We start from the raw sequence: 10,327 nt of genomic DNA, 5'->3' as shown, positions 1-10,327 counted from the left end.
AGACTGCTCCGCTGGCCCCCAGGCCCCCCTCACTGCTGAAACCCAATCCTCTGCAGCAGCTCCAGCACCGCTTCACACAGCTCCACAGCCCCTGCTTGCCACCACTGCCCACACCTCACCTGGTCCCTGCTGTGGAACCCAGTCCCGAGCCACCGCCTATTCCTGGGGAAGGCCAAGCTGGACTCACCTCTTCTCACCTCACCAGGCCAGTGCCTTCCCACTTCTCACCTTGGCTCCTCTCCCACCTTCTCCTCTGCTCGCTTTGCCTGCCTGGCCATGCCTGGCCACCTGAATCCTGCCTCACTGCCCTTGCCAGTCCTCCAGCCCACCTTCGCTTCCTCCAAGCCGCAGGCCTCCTCTCCGCCCTCCTCCTCTCCAGCTACAGCCATGAAGAGCCCCTCAGGGCAGGAGGAGGCTGGGAGAACCACCTCAGACATCCATGTGTTCGCCAGCAGTTGCACGCTGCATGGGCTGGGCCATGTCTTTGGTCCAGGCGGCCTTACCCTGCGCCGCGGGCTGTGGGCTTCAGCTGTGCTCCTGTCGCTGGCAGCCTTCCTCTACCAGGTGGCAGAGCGAGTACGCTACTATGGGGAGTTCCACCATGAGACTGTCCTGGACGAGCGCGAGAGTAACCGGCTCACCTTCCCAGCTGTCACGCTGTGCAACATCAACCAGCTGCGCCGCTCACACCTCACACCCAATGACCTGCACTGGGCAGGGCCTGCACTGCTGGGCCTGGACCCCGCTGAGCACACTGCCTTCCTACGTGCCCTGGGCCGGCCGCCTGCACCACCCGGCTTCATGCCCAGCCCCACCTTTGATATGGCACAGCTCTATGCCCGCGCTGGCCACTCGCTTGAGGACATGCTGCTGGACTGCCACTACAGAGGCGAGCCCTGTGGGCCCGAGAACTTCACTGTGGTGAGCTGGCCGCCCCAGCTGTCCTACCCAGTGATCCACCATCCCCTGGGCTCCTCCATAGTCAGGGAACCACCCCAAGTGCCATTCTGCCTCCTCCGTCTCCCAGCTGGGTGGCACCGTACAGGGCACAGCCACTGTTCCCAGCTGGCCGTGCAGGGCCTGGTCCTGTGTGGGGCCCTTTGTGGGACCATCATCCTGGGCCAGAGGACCTCACTCTCTGCCAGGAAGGGACTTGCTTTCCTGTGCCTTTTCAATGTTCTGCCAGTCCCAGGAAGCAGCTGCCTGCTTCCTTTCCTCCCTGTCCCAGAAGGAACACTTGCCCCATAGGCTGTGCCTGGGCTTGGTGGGGGTGGAGGGACTGGAGGGGTAATGGGCACTAGAGAAGGCGCCACTAGGTAGTACAGGGCTTGGGGCATCCAAGAGAAGACCCAAATGGAGCCCAAGAGGAAAAGCCCCATGCCCTCATGCTTGTGTGGGGAGAGGGCTGTCATTTCCTGTCCCCCACCACCACCAGATCTTCACCCGGATGGGGCAGTGCTACACATTCAACTCTGGTGCTGGCGGGGTACAGCCACTCACCACTTCCAAAGGTGGTGCTGGCAATGGACTGGATATCTTGCTGGATGTGCAGCAGGAAGAGTATCTGCCAGTGTGGAAGCCCATGGGTAGGGAACACAGCGGGGTGCAGCTGCCTTTGTGGAGGAACGTGGGTATGGGGTATGGAGTGTAAATGGCATGTGAAAGGCTAGAGAGTGGGGGAGAGGTACTGGGAGAGACCCCAAAGTATGTGCTTCTTACGAGCAAGTGTGGCTCTTCCAAGCCCTGGGGAGAGGGGGCTGCCAAGGGAGGTCCCCCACCCCCACCCCGGGGTAGGACTCAGACCTCAAAGGCCCCTCCCTGCAGATGACACCCCGTTTGAGGTGGGGATCCGAGTTCAGATCCACAGCCAGGAGGAGCCTCCTGTCATCGACCAGCTGGGCTTTGGGGCAGCCCCAGGTTACCAGACTTTTGTGTCCTGCCAGAAGCAGCAAGTATCCTTAGCGTGCCTCCAAGTCTGCCCACCTCCTCCCTCAGCCCGCACCCCCGCCCCTTCTAAACCCGCAGACCCTCAGCCTGGCTCCAAACTCCAGCAACCTCTCACATTTTCCCAGATCCTCCTTAATGCTGCCCCTCCACAGCTAAGCTTCCTGCCACCGCCCTGGGGCGACTGCAGCTCCGCATCTATGGACCCCGACTATGAAGAACCCTCTGATCCCCTGGGTCCCCTCAGCCCCGGTTCCAACCCCAGCCCTCCCTACAGCCTAATGGGTTGTCGTATGGCCTGTGAGGCACGCTACGTGGCTCGGAAGTGCGGGTGCCGGATGATGCATATGCCGGGTAAGGAGTTGGGGGCCGGGTCCTGGGGCAGGGGAGCCCGGGTGGGGGATGCTCAGGACCCTGTATCCGTCTCCTCCTCACACTACAGGTAGCGCACCCGTGTGCAGCCCCCAGCAGTACAAGGATTGTGCCGACCCAGCCCTGGGTAAGGGCAAAGGTTCCCCGTCTGCCCCGTTCCGCCCTTGATCCCACCCTTGACATCCCCACCGCGCCAAGTTGGCTGCAATGACCCGAACCGGCCTCTGTTGCCCCCAGACGCCATAGTGCGGAAGGAAACGTGCGCCTGTCCCAACCCCTGCGCCATCACGCGGTACGCCAAGGAGCTCTCCATGGTGCGGATTCCGAGCCGAGCCGCCGCCCACTACCTGGCCCGGAAGTTCAACCGCAGCGTGGCCTACATCGCGTGAGTCTCGTCAGGGCGGGGCGGGCTCCTCCAGCCCGGTGTCCGGTGGGCCGGACCGCACTGGTGCCCACGACCTGGGTCAGACCCAGGCCCCATCAGCACGGGCTCTGGGACTCTTAGGGTGCCTGGTGGAAAACTCAGACCCATTTTCCTTGCAGAGAGAACGTGCTTGCCCTTGACATCTTCTTTGAAGCCCTCAACTATGAGACAGTGGACCAGAAGAAGGCTTACGAAATGTCAGAGCTGCTCGGTGTGTGCAAAGGGCCTGGGGTCGCCAGATACAGGCTGAGCAGGGGCCTGAGTTGACAGTCTCCCTGCCTTCACAGGAGACATTGGGGGCCAGATGGGGCTGTTCATTGGAGCCAGCCTGCTCACCATCCTAGAGATCCTAGACTTCCTCTGTGAGGTGGGTCGGGGCTCCAGCTGGGGGAGGGGAGGAATTGATCCTCTAGGGCCTGGGAAGGTGTGCCCTGGCCACCTGCCCCTGCTGGTGGTCCCCAGGTGTTCCAGGACAGGGTGCTGGGATACTTCTGGAACCGAAGGCGCTCCCAAACAAACTCCAGCACCAATCTGGTAACAGGCACACACCCGCCCCCTGCCTTGCCCTGCCCACTCTAGCGGGGTGCTAGGCCCCCACCTAGGGCACCTCCGACCTCCCCCTCTTCCTCCTGCAGATTCAGGATGGGCTGGGCGGCCACAGGACCCACATTCCCCACTTCAGCCTGGGCCCAAGGTAACACAAAACAGCCCCGAGGTCCAGGGAAGAGGCGCAGGGCTGCATTGAAGGCGCTACTCCAGCCAGTGGTATCTCTGCAGGCCTCCGGCTTCTCCCTGCGCTGTCACCAAGACACTCTCCACCTCCCATCGCACCTGCTACCTGGTCACACGGCTCTAGCCCTGCAGTCCAGGGGCTCAGGGCCACACCTCCATATCCCAGACACACCCAGCCTGCGTATCTGTGCTGTCTCTGCCCCAAATAAAGCTTGAGTGTATCTGACTCATGTTCCTCTTACAAGGTAGAGGCTGGCCAGGCTGACAGGCCCCCTCAGAAGCACCTACCAGCCATCTTGAGCTGGATGTGCTTTGCAAACACTGGGGCCCTGGCCCAGGAAGACTTCACAAGTCTCTGAAAGAGGATGGTAGTAAAAGGCTATCAGTCATTTGCACCTCAGTGCAAATGAATTTATGGGCATCTGAAAGGAGGACCCTCTTCCCAGCCCAGAGGTCAGGGGAAAACAGGGTGTAGTCAGTGGGTGCTAAGTGCACTATCAGGGCACAGCTGGAAAGGGGCTTCTACCCTGAGCCCAGCAAGTGGAAGAGAAGGCAAGGGGCTCTTCCACTTCTAAGAACACAGACTGGCATCCTCCTTTGAAGGTCATGATCCCTCTTTTCACATTTGGGACCAGGCATGGCACAGAGCCTGTCTCCATGGGAACAGGTTTGTGTGTGTCTGTGTGACAGTGGCTGGCCTCAAACTCTCAGCAGTCCTCCTGCCTCAGCCTCTGAATGCCGTTGCTCCCAGCATTCCAGGCCAATGGTTCTTGCACCACCAACCTCCCCACAAGAGTCAAAGACCCCAGTTTGAGATGAGGGCTGAAGGAACCCTCCCTTCCCCTTTTGCCAGGAAAGACCTCAGGCCATGGCCTTGGACCCCTTTCTCTCGTTGTGCTGCACCCACTGGAAAACTGGCAGAGGGGAGGGAGCAGGGGTATTCCCAGCAGAACCAGATCTTTGTCTTTCCCAAAGGTTTTGGGGGAGGAAGGGGGAGATGGGGACAACCATAAGGACAGGCCAGCCCTTTGCTCCCTGTTTAGGAGGAAGCCCATCTTTGCTCCAAGATGGAACAAAATGCAGAAGCCTGGAGGGGGGCAGTGCTGTCCTGACCCCGGCAGGGAAGGGTGGGGCCAAAGTCTCCAGCCTTAGTTTGGGGGCAGGGTATGGCCAGTTGGGTGTGCCTGAGCTGGAAGCAGCATTGCAGAGGATGCTATGGTGGAGCATGGCACCCCAGCCCCCTTCACAGCCACCCCACCACATCAGCAGATTGTGGGAAAGGAGCCAGTTTATGAAATTAAATAAAGTCCACGGAGGGGGTAAAGAACTTGGGCCAGGATGGCTTCACCTTGGCTGGGCCCAGCACAGCTGGACCTCAGCAACCCTCTGTCCCTCTACCCACCCCCCCATTGTGGGGCTTAAACAGGCCAGGCCCCAGCCTGGCAGGTGGGGTCCTGGGGCCTAAGGGGGACAGAAGTCAGAGAAGTAGGGGTGCTGCAGGGCCTCCTCTGCCGAGACGCGCTGCACAGGATTACACTTCAATAGGTTCTGCAGATTTGAGAGAAAAAGCACCAGGTTCAGGCCAGGGTGGCTGCCATAGCCCTGCCCTGTCTGCCCACATCCCTCTGGACACATCCTGGTCACCTACCTGCAGCAAGTCCCTTCCTGTAGCGTTGAGCTTGGGCACTACATTCACCAGGGATGTTGTGGCTGGGTACATCGGGTAGGGCTGCAGAGGGGCAGAGAGTTGGACTGGGGTGTGTGGACCAGGGGTGCAGGCTGCTCGCCTTTGGAAATACTGAGACCTCTGATGACCCCTGAGCCCGCCCTTTCCTCATCACACCTTATACTCCGGCAGCTTGGTCATGGCAGGCCACTGCTCCTCAGTTGGTGTCCCTAGCAGCGTGTCCACAGGGTCAAGGTCACTCATGGAAAGTGCTCTGCACCTCCAGGGGCAGGGGAAGGGCTCTTCCCCCTCAGGGGTGGAGCTGCTCATACTTGCTTTTCCCTGCCTCTCCCACTCTGCACTTCAGTTCTTGACAAGCACACGCCTGTTGGCTCCCATTCACCCCACTTCACTGCCAGGCACATTCTAGATGTTAACTAATATAACCCAACCCATGGCGTTGTGGTCCTAATGAGTCATCCTTCCCCTCTTACCTTCTGGCTCCTGTATCCTGAGTTCACCTCCCACCTCAGGAGCAACCTCCGTGCTGGAAGGCTATACCTTCGTAGGGACGGCATGAACCTGCTCAGGGACAGCGACCTCTGCTCCCACCACTGGAGAGGCCCTGGATCTCCCCTCCTGGACCAGGTCATCGTTACCCTCACCCCTGTTCTAAGCTTCCTGCCCACTCCCGTTCTGCAGGGAGGGCAAGTGTGGTGGCTAAAGGGAAGTGGAAGGATATCGGAAGATCCTCTTCAGCTGGTCATCCACATCATTGCCAGGGAAAAGAGGCCGCCCGGCATTGGCCAGCTCTGGGAGGAAGAGGGGAGCTAAGCCATGACACACGAAGTATCCCTCCCTCCATGTACCCTCCCCACTGTGCATCTTCCACCCCCAGCCCTCAGGGTCCTGCTCCCTCTCCCCACAGGGGACCCTTCAGTTGCCATATGTCAACCACAAAGGGCAAGAAAGTGCTACCAGCACATTACCTGCAAAGATGCACCCGGCTGACCACATGTCGATGGACGTGGAATACAGCTTGGCCCCAAAGAGGACATCCGGTGGGCGGTACCAGAGTGTGACCACCTGGAGAAGAGCCCGCCCACAAGGGCCCTAACTTAGAGGGCTAGGGAGGAGGTTCCAGGAGGCAGCTCAGACAGAAGATGGGAACAGTGCTGGGAGTCCAGGACACTCACTGGGAACTCCCTCCTGAAGCCCATGTCCCTTCCCCAGCTCACCTCAGCAGAGTAGCATCGGACTGGGATCCCAAAGGCTCGAGCCAAGCCAAAATCAGCCAACTTCAGCTCCCCGTTCTGAGAGGAGATGAGGGGGAACATGAGAGGGGGCAGAGGCTCCAGCTCCCCTTTCCCTGGCCCACCCCGCAGGACTCCCCAACTGCTGACCCCAGCCTCCATTCTCCCTTCTTCTCCAGTACCCTGTTTATGAGCAGGTTCTGGGGCTTCAGGTCCCTGTGCAGCACATTTCGGCTATGACAAAATCCCAGGCCTTTCAGCAGCTGGAAGAGGAATGACTGGGAGAGGGGTTAAACATACTGGGTATGAGGCTGTGCCATACAGATGGCCTGCTTCCTGCCTTGCCCTCTGCCTTGCTCTGTGGCCAACTGGACTTGCATTACTGAGCCCACAGGCCACCTGTTAACCTTCCAGGACCTTTAGAGGTACAACAGTAAATAAGCTGGCCCTGTTTCCCACCTTTCAGGAGCTTACAGCCTCATGGGACTTCCTGCCTTCCTAGCCCATCTGATTACCCCTACCAGGCCACACCTGAGCACACATGCTGTAACGATCAACACAAACGCAGTACGGTATTATAGTATTACTTGGAATCTGATTGTCCCAGAGCCTGGGCCAAGGCACTTCGTCTTGGGTCTAAACCAGTGCCCGGTGCGCAGCAAAGCACTCAACAAAGCACTACTTGAACAGGGCCAGGGAATTAGCTCAGTGGTGCCAAGCCTGAGTTTGATCCCTGGTGGTGGTGGGACACAGAACAGACAAACTTCTTGACCAATTGAAACATCTCTGCGAGCTTCCTTTTTGAATCTCTCAAATGCAAACACTACTGACATCTCGAAGCTTTGCTACGCAGGTCAAAGAAGACTACCTGAAAATGCTGGTCTTGCCCCTGGAGAGCAGCAACAGGGTTTGCTCATTCTCTCACCTCTCCAGGCCCAAATTTGCACTAACGGAGCACTTGCACTGAATTTGAACCCAACCCAGCCTCTCACATCCCCAGGACAACCCTCCCCTAACCTTCACAATCTCAGGATCAAGGTCACCATTGCAGCTGTCAAAATATTTTTTCAGGTCCTAAAAAGGGATGGGAGAATGGGACACAGTTAACCTCAGTCTGAGCCCAAGTAGCCTCCCAAGACTACTGTACTCCAAGCTCATCTTTTACCTGATCACAGAACTCAAAAACCAAAGTCAGCTTCTTGTCACTATGAAGGACATCATGAAGCCTAGGGAGAAGGAAGGGCTCAGAAGCGTCCCTAACATCCATTCTAATACCAGCTCGGCCCATGGCTGAACCCCAACCCCTCCAATACCCCGCACACAGGAGGGCAAACACACACACCTGACAATGTTCTTGTGCTTTAGCTCCTTGAGTAGGCAAATTTCCCGGAGGGCTGAACTGGGCACTCCCTATGTGGACAGGAGCCAGGACGAGCGGTGAGAACATCCCCAACCCTTCCAGCCCCTCCCCCACTCGGCCCCACTCCTACCTCGTCGTCATCATCCAGCCTCACCCGCTTCAGAGCCACAATCTCATGGGTCTCCCGGTTTTTGGCCTTGAATACTGTCCCATAGGTGCCTAAGAGAGAGAAGGAGGTCAGGGGTGAAGATGTCGCATCCTCTGCTACCCTAGGTCATTCCTCCCAGGAAGGGCAGCGTTTGAGTGCGCAAGGGAAGGGTTACGGGGTAAGGCTCGGCCAGGAATAGCTTTGTGCATGAGGATAGGGCAGGTGAGGCGCCGCCGAAAGAAGGTGCCTGCAGGGGCTCAAGGGTCCCGCTGGGAAGGAGAGCCTGAGGCCCTGGGGTAAGAAGTACTATGATTAAGGTGGTGGCCCGGACGGTCTGGAAATAGTGGGTAGGGGTCTAGGGGAAGAATGAGGGCCTGCAGAAATCCTGAGGTTGGAGGTCTGTAGCAACCTGAGGCTGGGAGTGGAGGTGAGGTTAACAAGTGGTGCTGAGCTGAGTCTAAGGGTGGGCAATACAGGAAGTGCCTGGTTGGGAGGTCACGTCTATAAGAAGCGCTGAGGTTGGGAATGGGGGTCTGCAAGGAATGCTAACAAGGGGAGGGCTGGTGTCTGCACGGAGTGTTGGGCTCAGCGGCCAGGGCTTCTGCTAGTGTTGAGGTCGGAGCTGCAGGTATTGCTGACCGTAGGGAGCAGCAAGGAATACTACAGGATCTGCGGAAGAAGACCTTGCAGGAACATGTCGTGGTTCCATTACCTTCCCCAATCTTCTCCAGTTTTTCATATTTCTGCATCGCGGCGGCCGCGGGGACCCTTGCGGCCCCTCGGTTCTAAGACTTCGGCCCCGGCGTTGCAGAGGAGGCGGTACCCCAGCCTCCGGACCCTCCCGCCAGCGCAGGGGATTCTGGGTGTTGTAGTCCTAAACCAACCAGGTTTCCCAGGAACGCCGGGGCGGCCGGCCAAAGGACTACAACGCCCAGCAGGCTGCGCGCTGACCCTCCGCAGAGCTCGACTCCCGGGACCCGGCTCTATAGCAGAGGCCAACCCTGGACTTCAAATCCCAGGAAGCATCGCATATCCGCTTTCCGGGCGTCCAACTTTGGTGCTGAGGCTCCCAGTATGCTCCGCTCTTGTTATTCCTTTTCTGTACCCACAGCTGTATTGCAAAGAGGACTACATGTACCAGAATGCAGTGGGGATGGGGGGCGCTCTGTTTGGAGCTTGAGGTTTGGCGGCGTAGATCCCGGGGTCCTCGTGGCCTGGCTCTGACCCGGTTGGTGATACTGAGTTTACAGACCTCCTGAAAAATCTCAACCTGGTTTTCCACCTTTCCTCAGAACACATAGTGACCCCAAGATTGATTGGGGAATGGCATTTGTCTTGATGTCTTGCTACGGATGATTTTACAGGAACCATCTGATCACAGGTCTGGGTATAGAGGCAGGTGTGGCAGATTTGCGGCAGGATTTGAGTGGAGAGACACACGTGCCAGGTACTTCTTTCTGCCGGGTCCATCTCGAAGCCCACCGCTGGACCTTAGAGTCCCCAGATCCAGTCTCCAGAGCAATGCCCACTGGAGTCAGCCAAGGTGTGGCCCACGAGGGCTGACAACTTGGTTATCCCCATCAACAGACAAGACCACAGACAGATGCTATGCTTGCAGCAGCCTTTACCTCACCCCTCCACGGAGTTGATTATAGATTTCTTTGCCTTGCTCTCTAATTGTCTCATGATTGCATTCTTCAGGGCTGTGAACTGGGCAAAAACAGCCACAAACAGCACCGCTCAGTGCGGAAACCAGAGTTGGTACTAGCCAGGTGTTAATTAACTCATTTCTATCTGAGTGCTTTTGCATGAACAATTATTGGCATTCATCCATGTAGCAGACTAAAAAGGCAAAAGGTGGATTTCTTATCTGAAAGAATTTATAACCTGTTTGGGAAAACAAGATTACACACAAAGGTCTTTAAAAATAAGTGGCGGCTATGGACATGGTGGAGTTATACAGATGAGGGCGGGGATTCCCCTACAAGTTGGCCAGTCAGGAGCAGCTCAGGGTAATGGTCAACTAGTCTCCAGCGCTATCACCCTGCCAGGCTGCCACCCCACCCCTCAGGCAAACACAAGATTTCTTGGGGTCGCCGCGGGTTATTAGGGAGGGACAGCTGCAAGAGATATAGATCCCTGTTGAGTTTATAATTCAACTTCCTCTGCCCTTCATTTCCAGGCCATCCGTGTGCACTCTGGGTCCCCAGCGTGAAGCTAGCTCCTGTCGGCCCAGAGGTACCATAATAGAGCCAAGAGACGGCGTCCCCGGGGCGCTACACTCCCAACCAGGGAAGCCCGGGATGGCGGCTTCTCAGGGCCTAGCTGAGGGACCGCAGAGGTGGATCCCTCGCCGGCTCCGGATGCCCAATTGCGCTGACTGGAAGCGCGCCCCCGCCCGGGGTCTGGGCCCCTGCTCTCCGCCTCT

At 57.9% G+C, this 10,327-nt stretch overlaps 3 protein-coding genes across 7 annotated transcripts in view; 2 read left to right on the top strand and 1 right to left on the bottom strand.

The window, feature by feature from the left end:
* Positions 1-27: 27 nt before the first annotated feature.
* Positions 28-3,692, top strand: Asic3 (acid sensing ion channel subunit 3). 4 transcript variants are annotated; one of them, XM_033764460.1, is made up of 11 exons: positions 28-921; positions 1,436-1,586; positions 1,825-1,952; positions 2,100-2,298; positions 2,387-2,443; positions 2,554-2,701; positions 2,860-2,951; positions 3,028-3,107; positions 3,203-3,274; positions 3,376-3,434; positions 3,504-3,692. In XM_033764460.1, the coding sequence occupies exons 1-11, from the start codon at positions 277-279 to the stop codon at positions 3,679-3,681; spliced, it is 1,809 nt and encodes a 602-aa protein (XP_033620351.1). In that variant the 5' UTR covers positions 28-276; the 3' UTR covers positions 3,682-3,692. The 4 variants fall into 4 exon arrangements, with proteins under 4 accessions (XP_033620351.1, XP_033620349.1, XP_033620350.1 ...); XM_010637570.3 differs by having other exon boundaries at positions 33-921; positions 3,518-3,692; XM_033764458.1 differs by lacking the exon at positions 3,203-3,274 and having other exon boundaries at positions 31-921; positions 3,518-3,692.
* Positions 3,693-4,723: 1,031 nt separating this feature from the next.
* On the bottom strand, positions 4,724-8,757 carry Cdk5 (cyclin dependent kinase 5). The gene is made up of 12 exons (XM_010637569.3): positions 8,612-8,757; positions 7,882-7,970; positions 7,734-7,801; positions 7,557-7,617; positions 7,409-7,465; positions 6,574-6,669; positions 6,377-6,451; positions 6,128-6,224; positions 5,881-5,950; positions 5,316-5,376; positions 5,121-5,201; positions 4,724-5,020 (listed from the first exon to the last, which is right to left on the bottom strand). The coding sequence occupies exons 1-12, from the start codon at positions 8,646-8,648 to the stop codon at positions 4,934-4,936; spliced, it is 879 nt and encodes a 292-aa protein (XP_010635871.1). The 5' UTR covers positions 8,649-8,757; the 3' UTR covers positions 4,724-4,933.
* A 1,258-nt stretch (positions 8,758-10,015) lies between these two features.
* Positions 10,016-10,327, top strand: part of Slc4a2 (solute carrier family 4 member 2) — a 16,287-nt gene continuing 15,975 nt past the window's right edge. The window contains exon 1 of one of the 2 annotated variants that reach the window (XM_010637566.3): positions 10,016-10,137. The gene's annotated coding sequence lies outside the window, so the exon portion shown is untranslated. The remainder of the gene's footprint in view (positions 10,138-10,327) is intronic. The other variant, XM_010637564.3, reaches the window with a different exon arrangement.

Source organism: Fukomys damarensis, unplaced genomic scaffold (assembly GCF_012274545.1).
Source record: "Fukomys damarensis isolate Sample0158 unplaced genomic scaffold, DMR_v1.0_HiC HiC_scaffold_16, whole genome shotgun sequence".
Lineage (NCBI taxonomy): Eukaryota > Metazoa > Chordata > Mammalia > Rodentia > Bathyergidae > Fukomys > Fukomys damarensis.
Note: the sequence above shows the minus strand (reverse complement) of the source record. Positions and strands in the feature narration are given on the sequence as shown.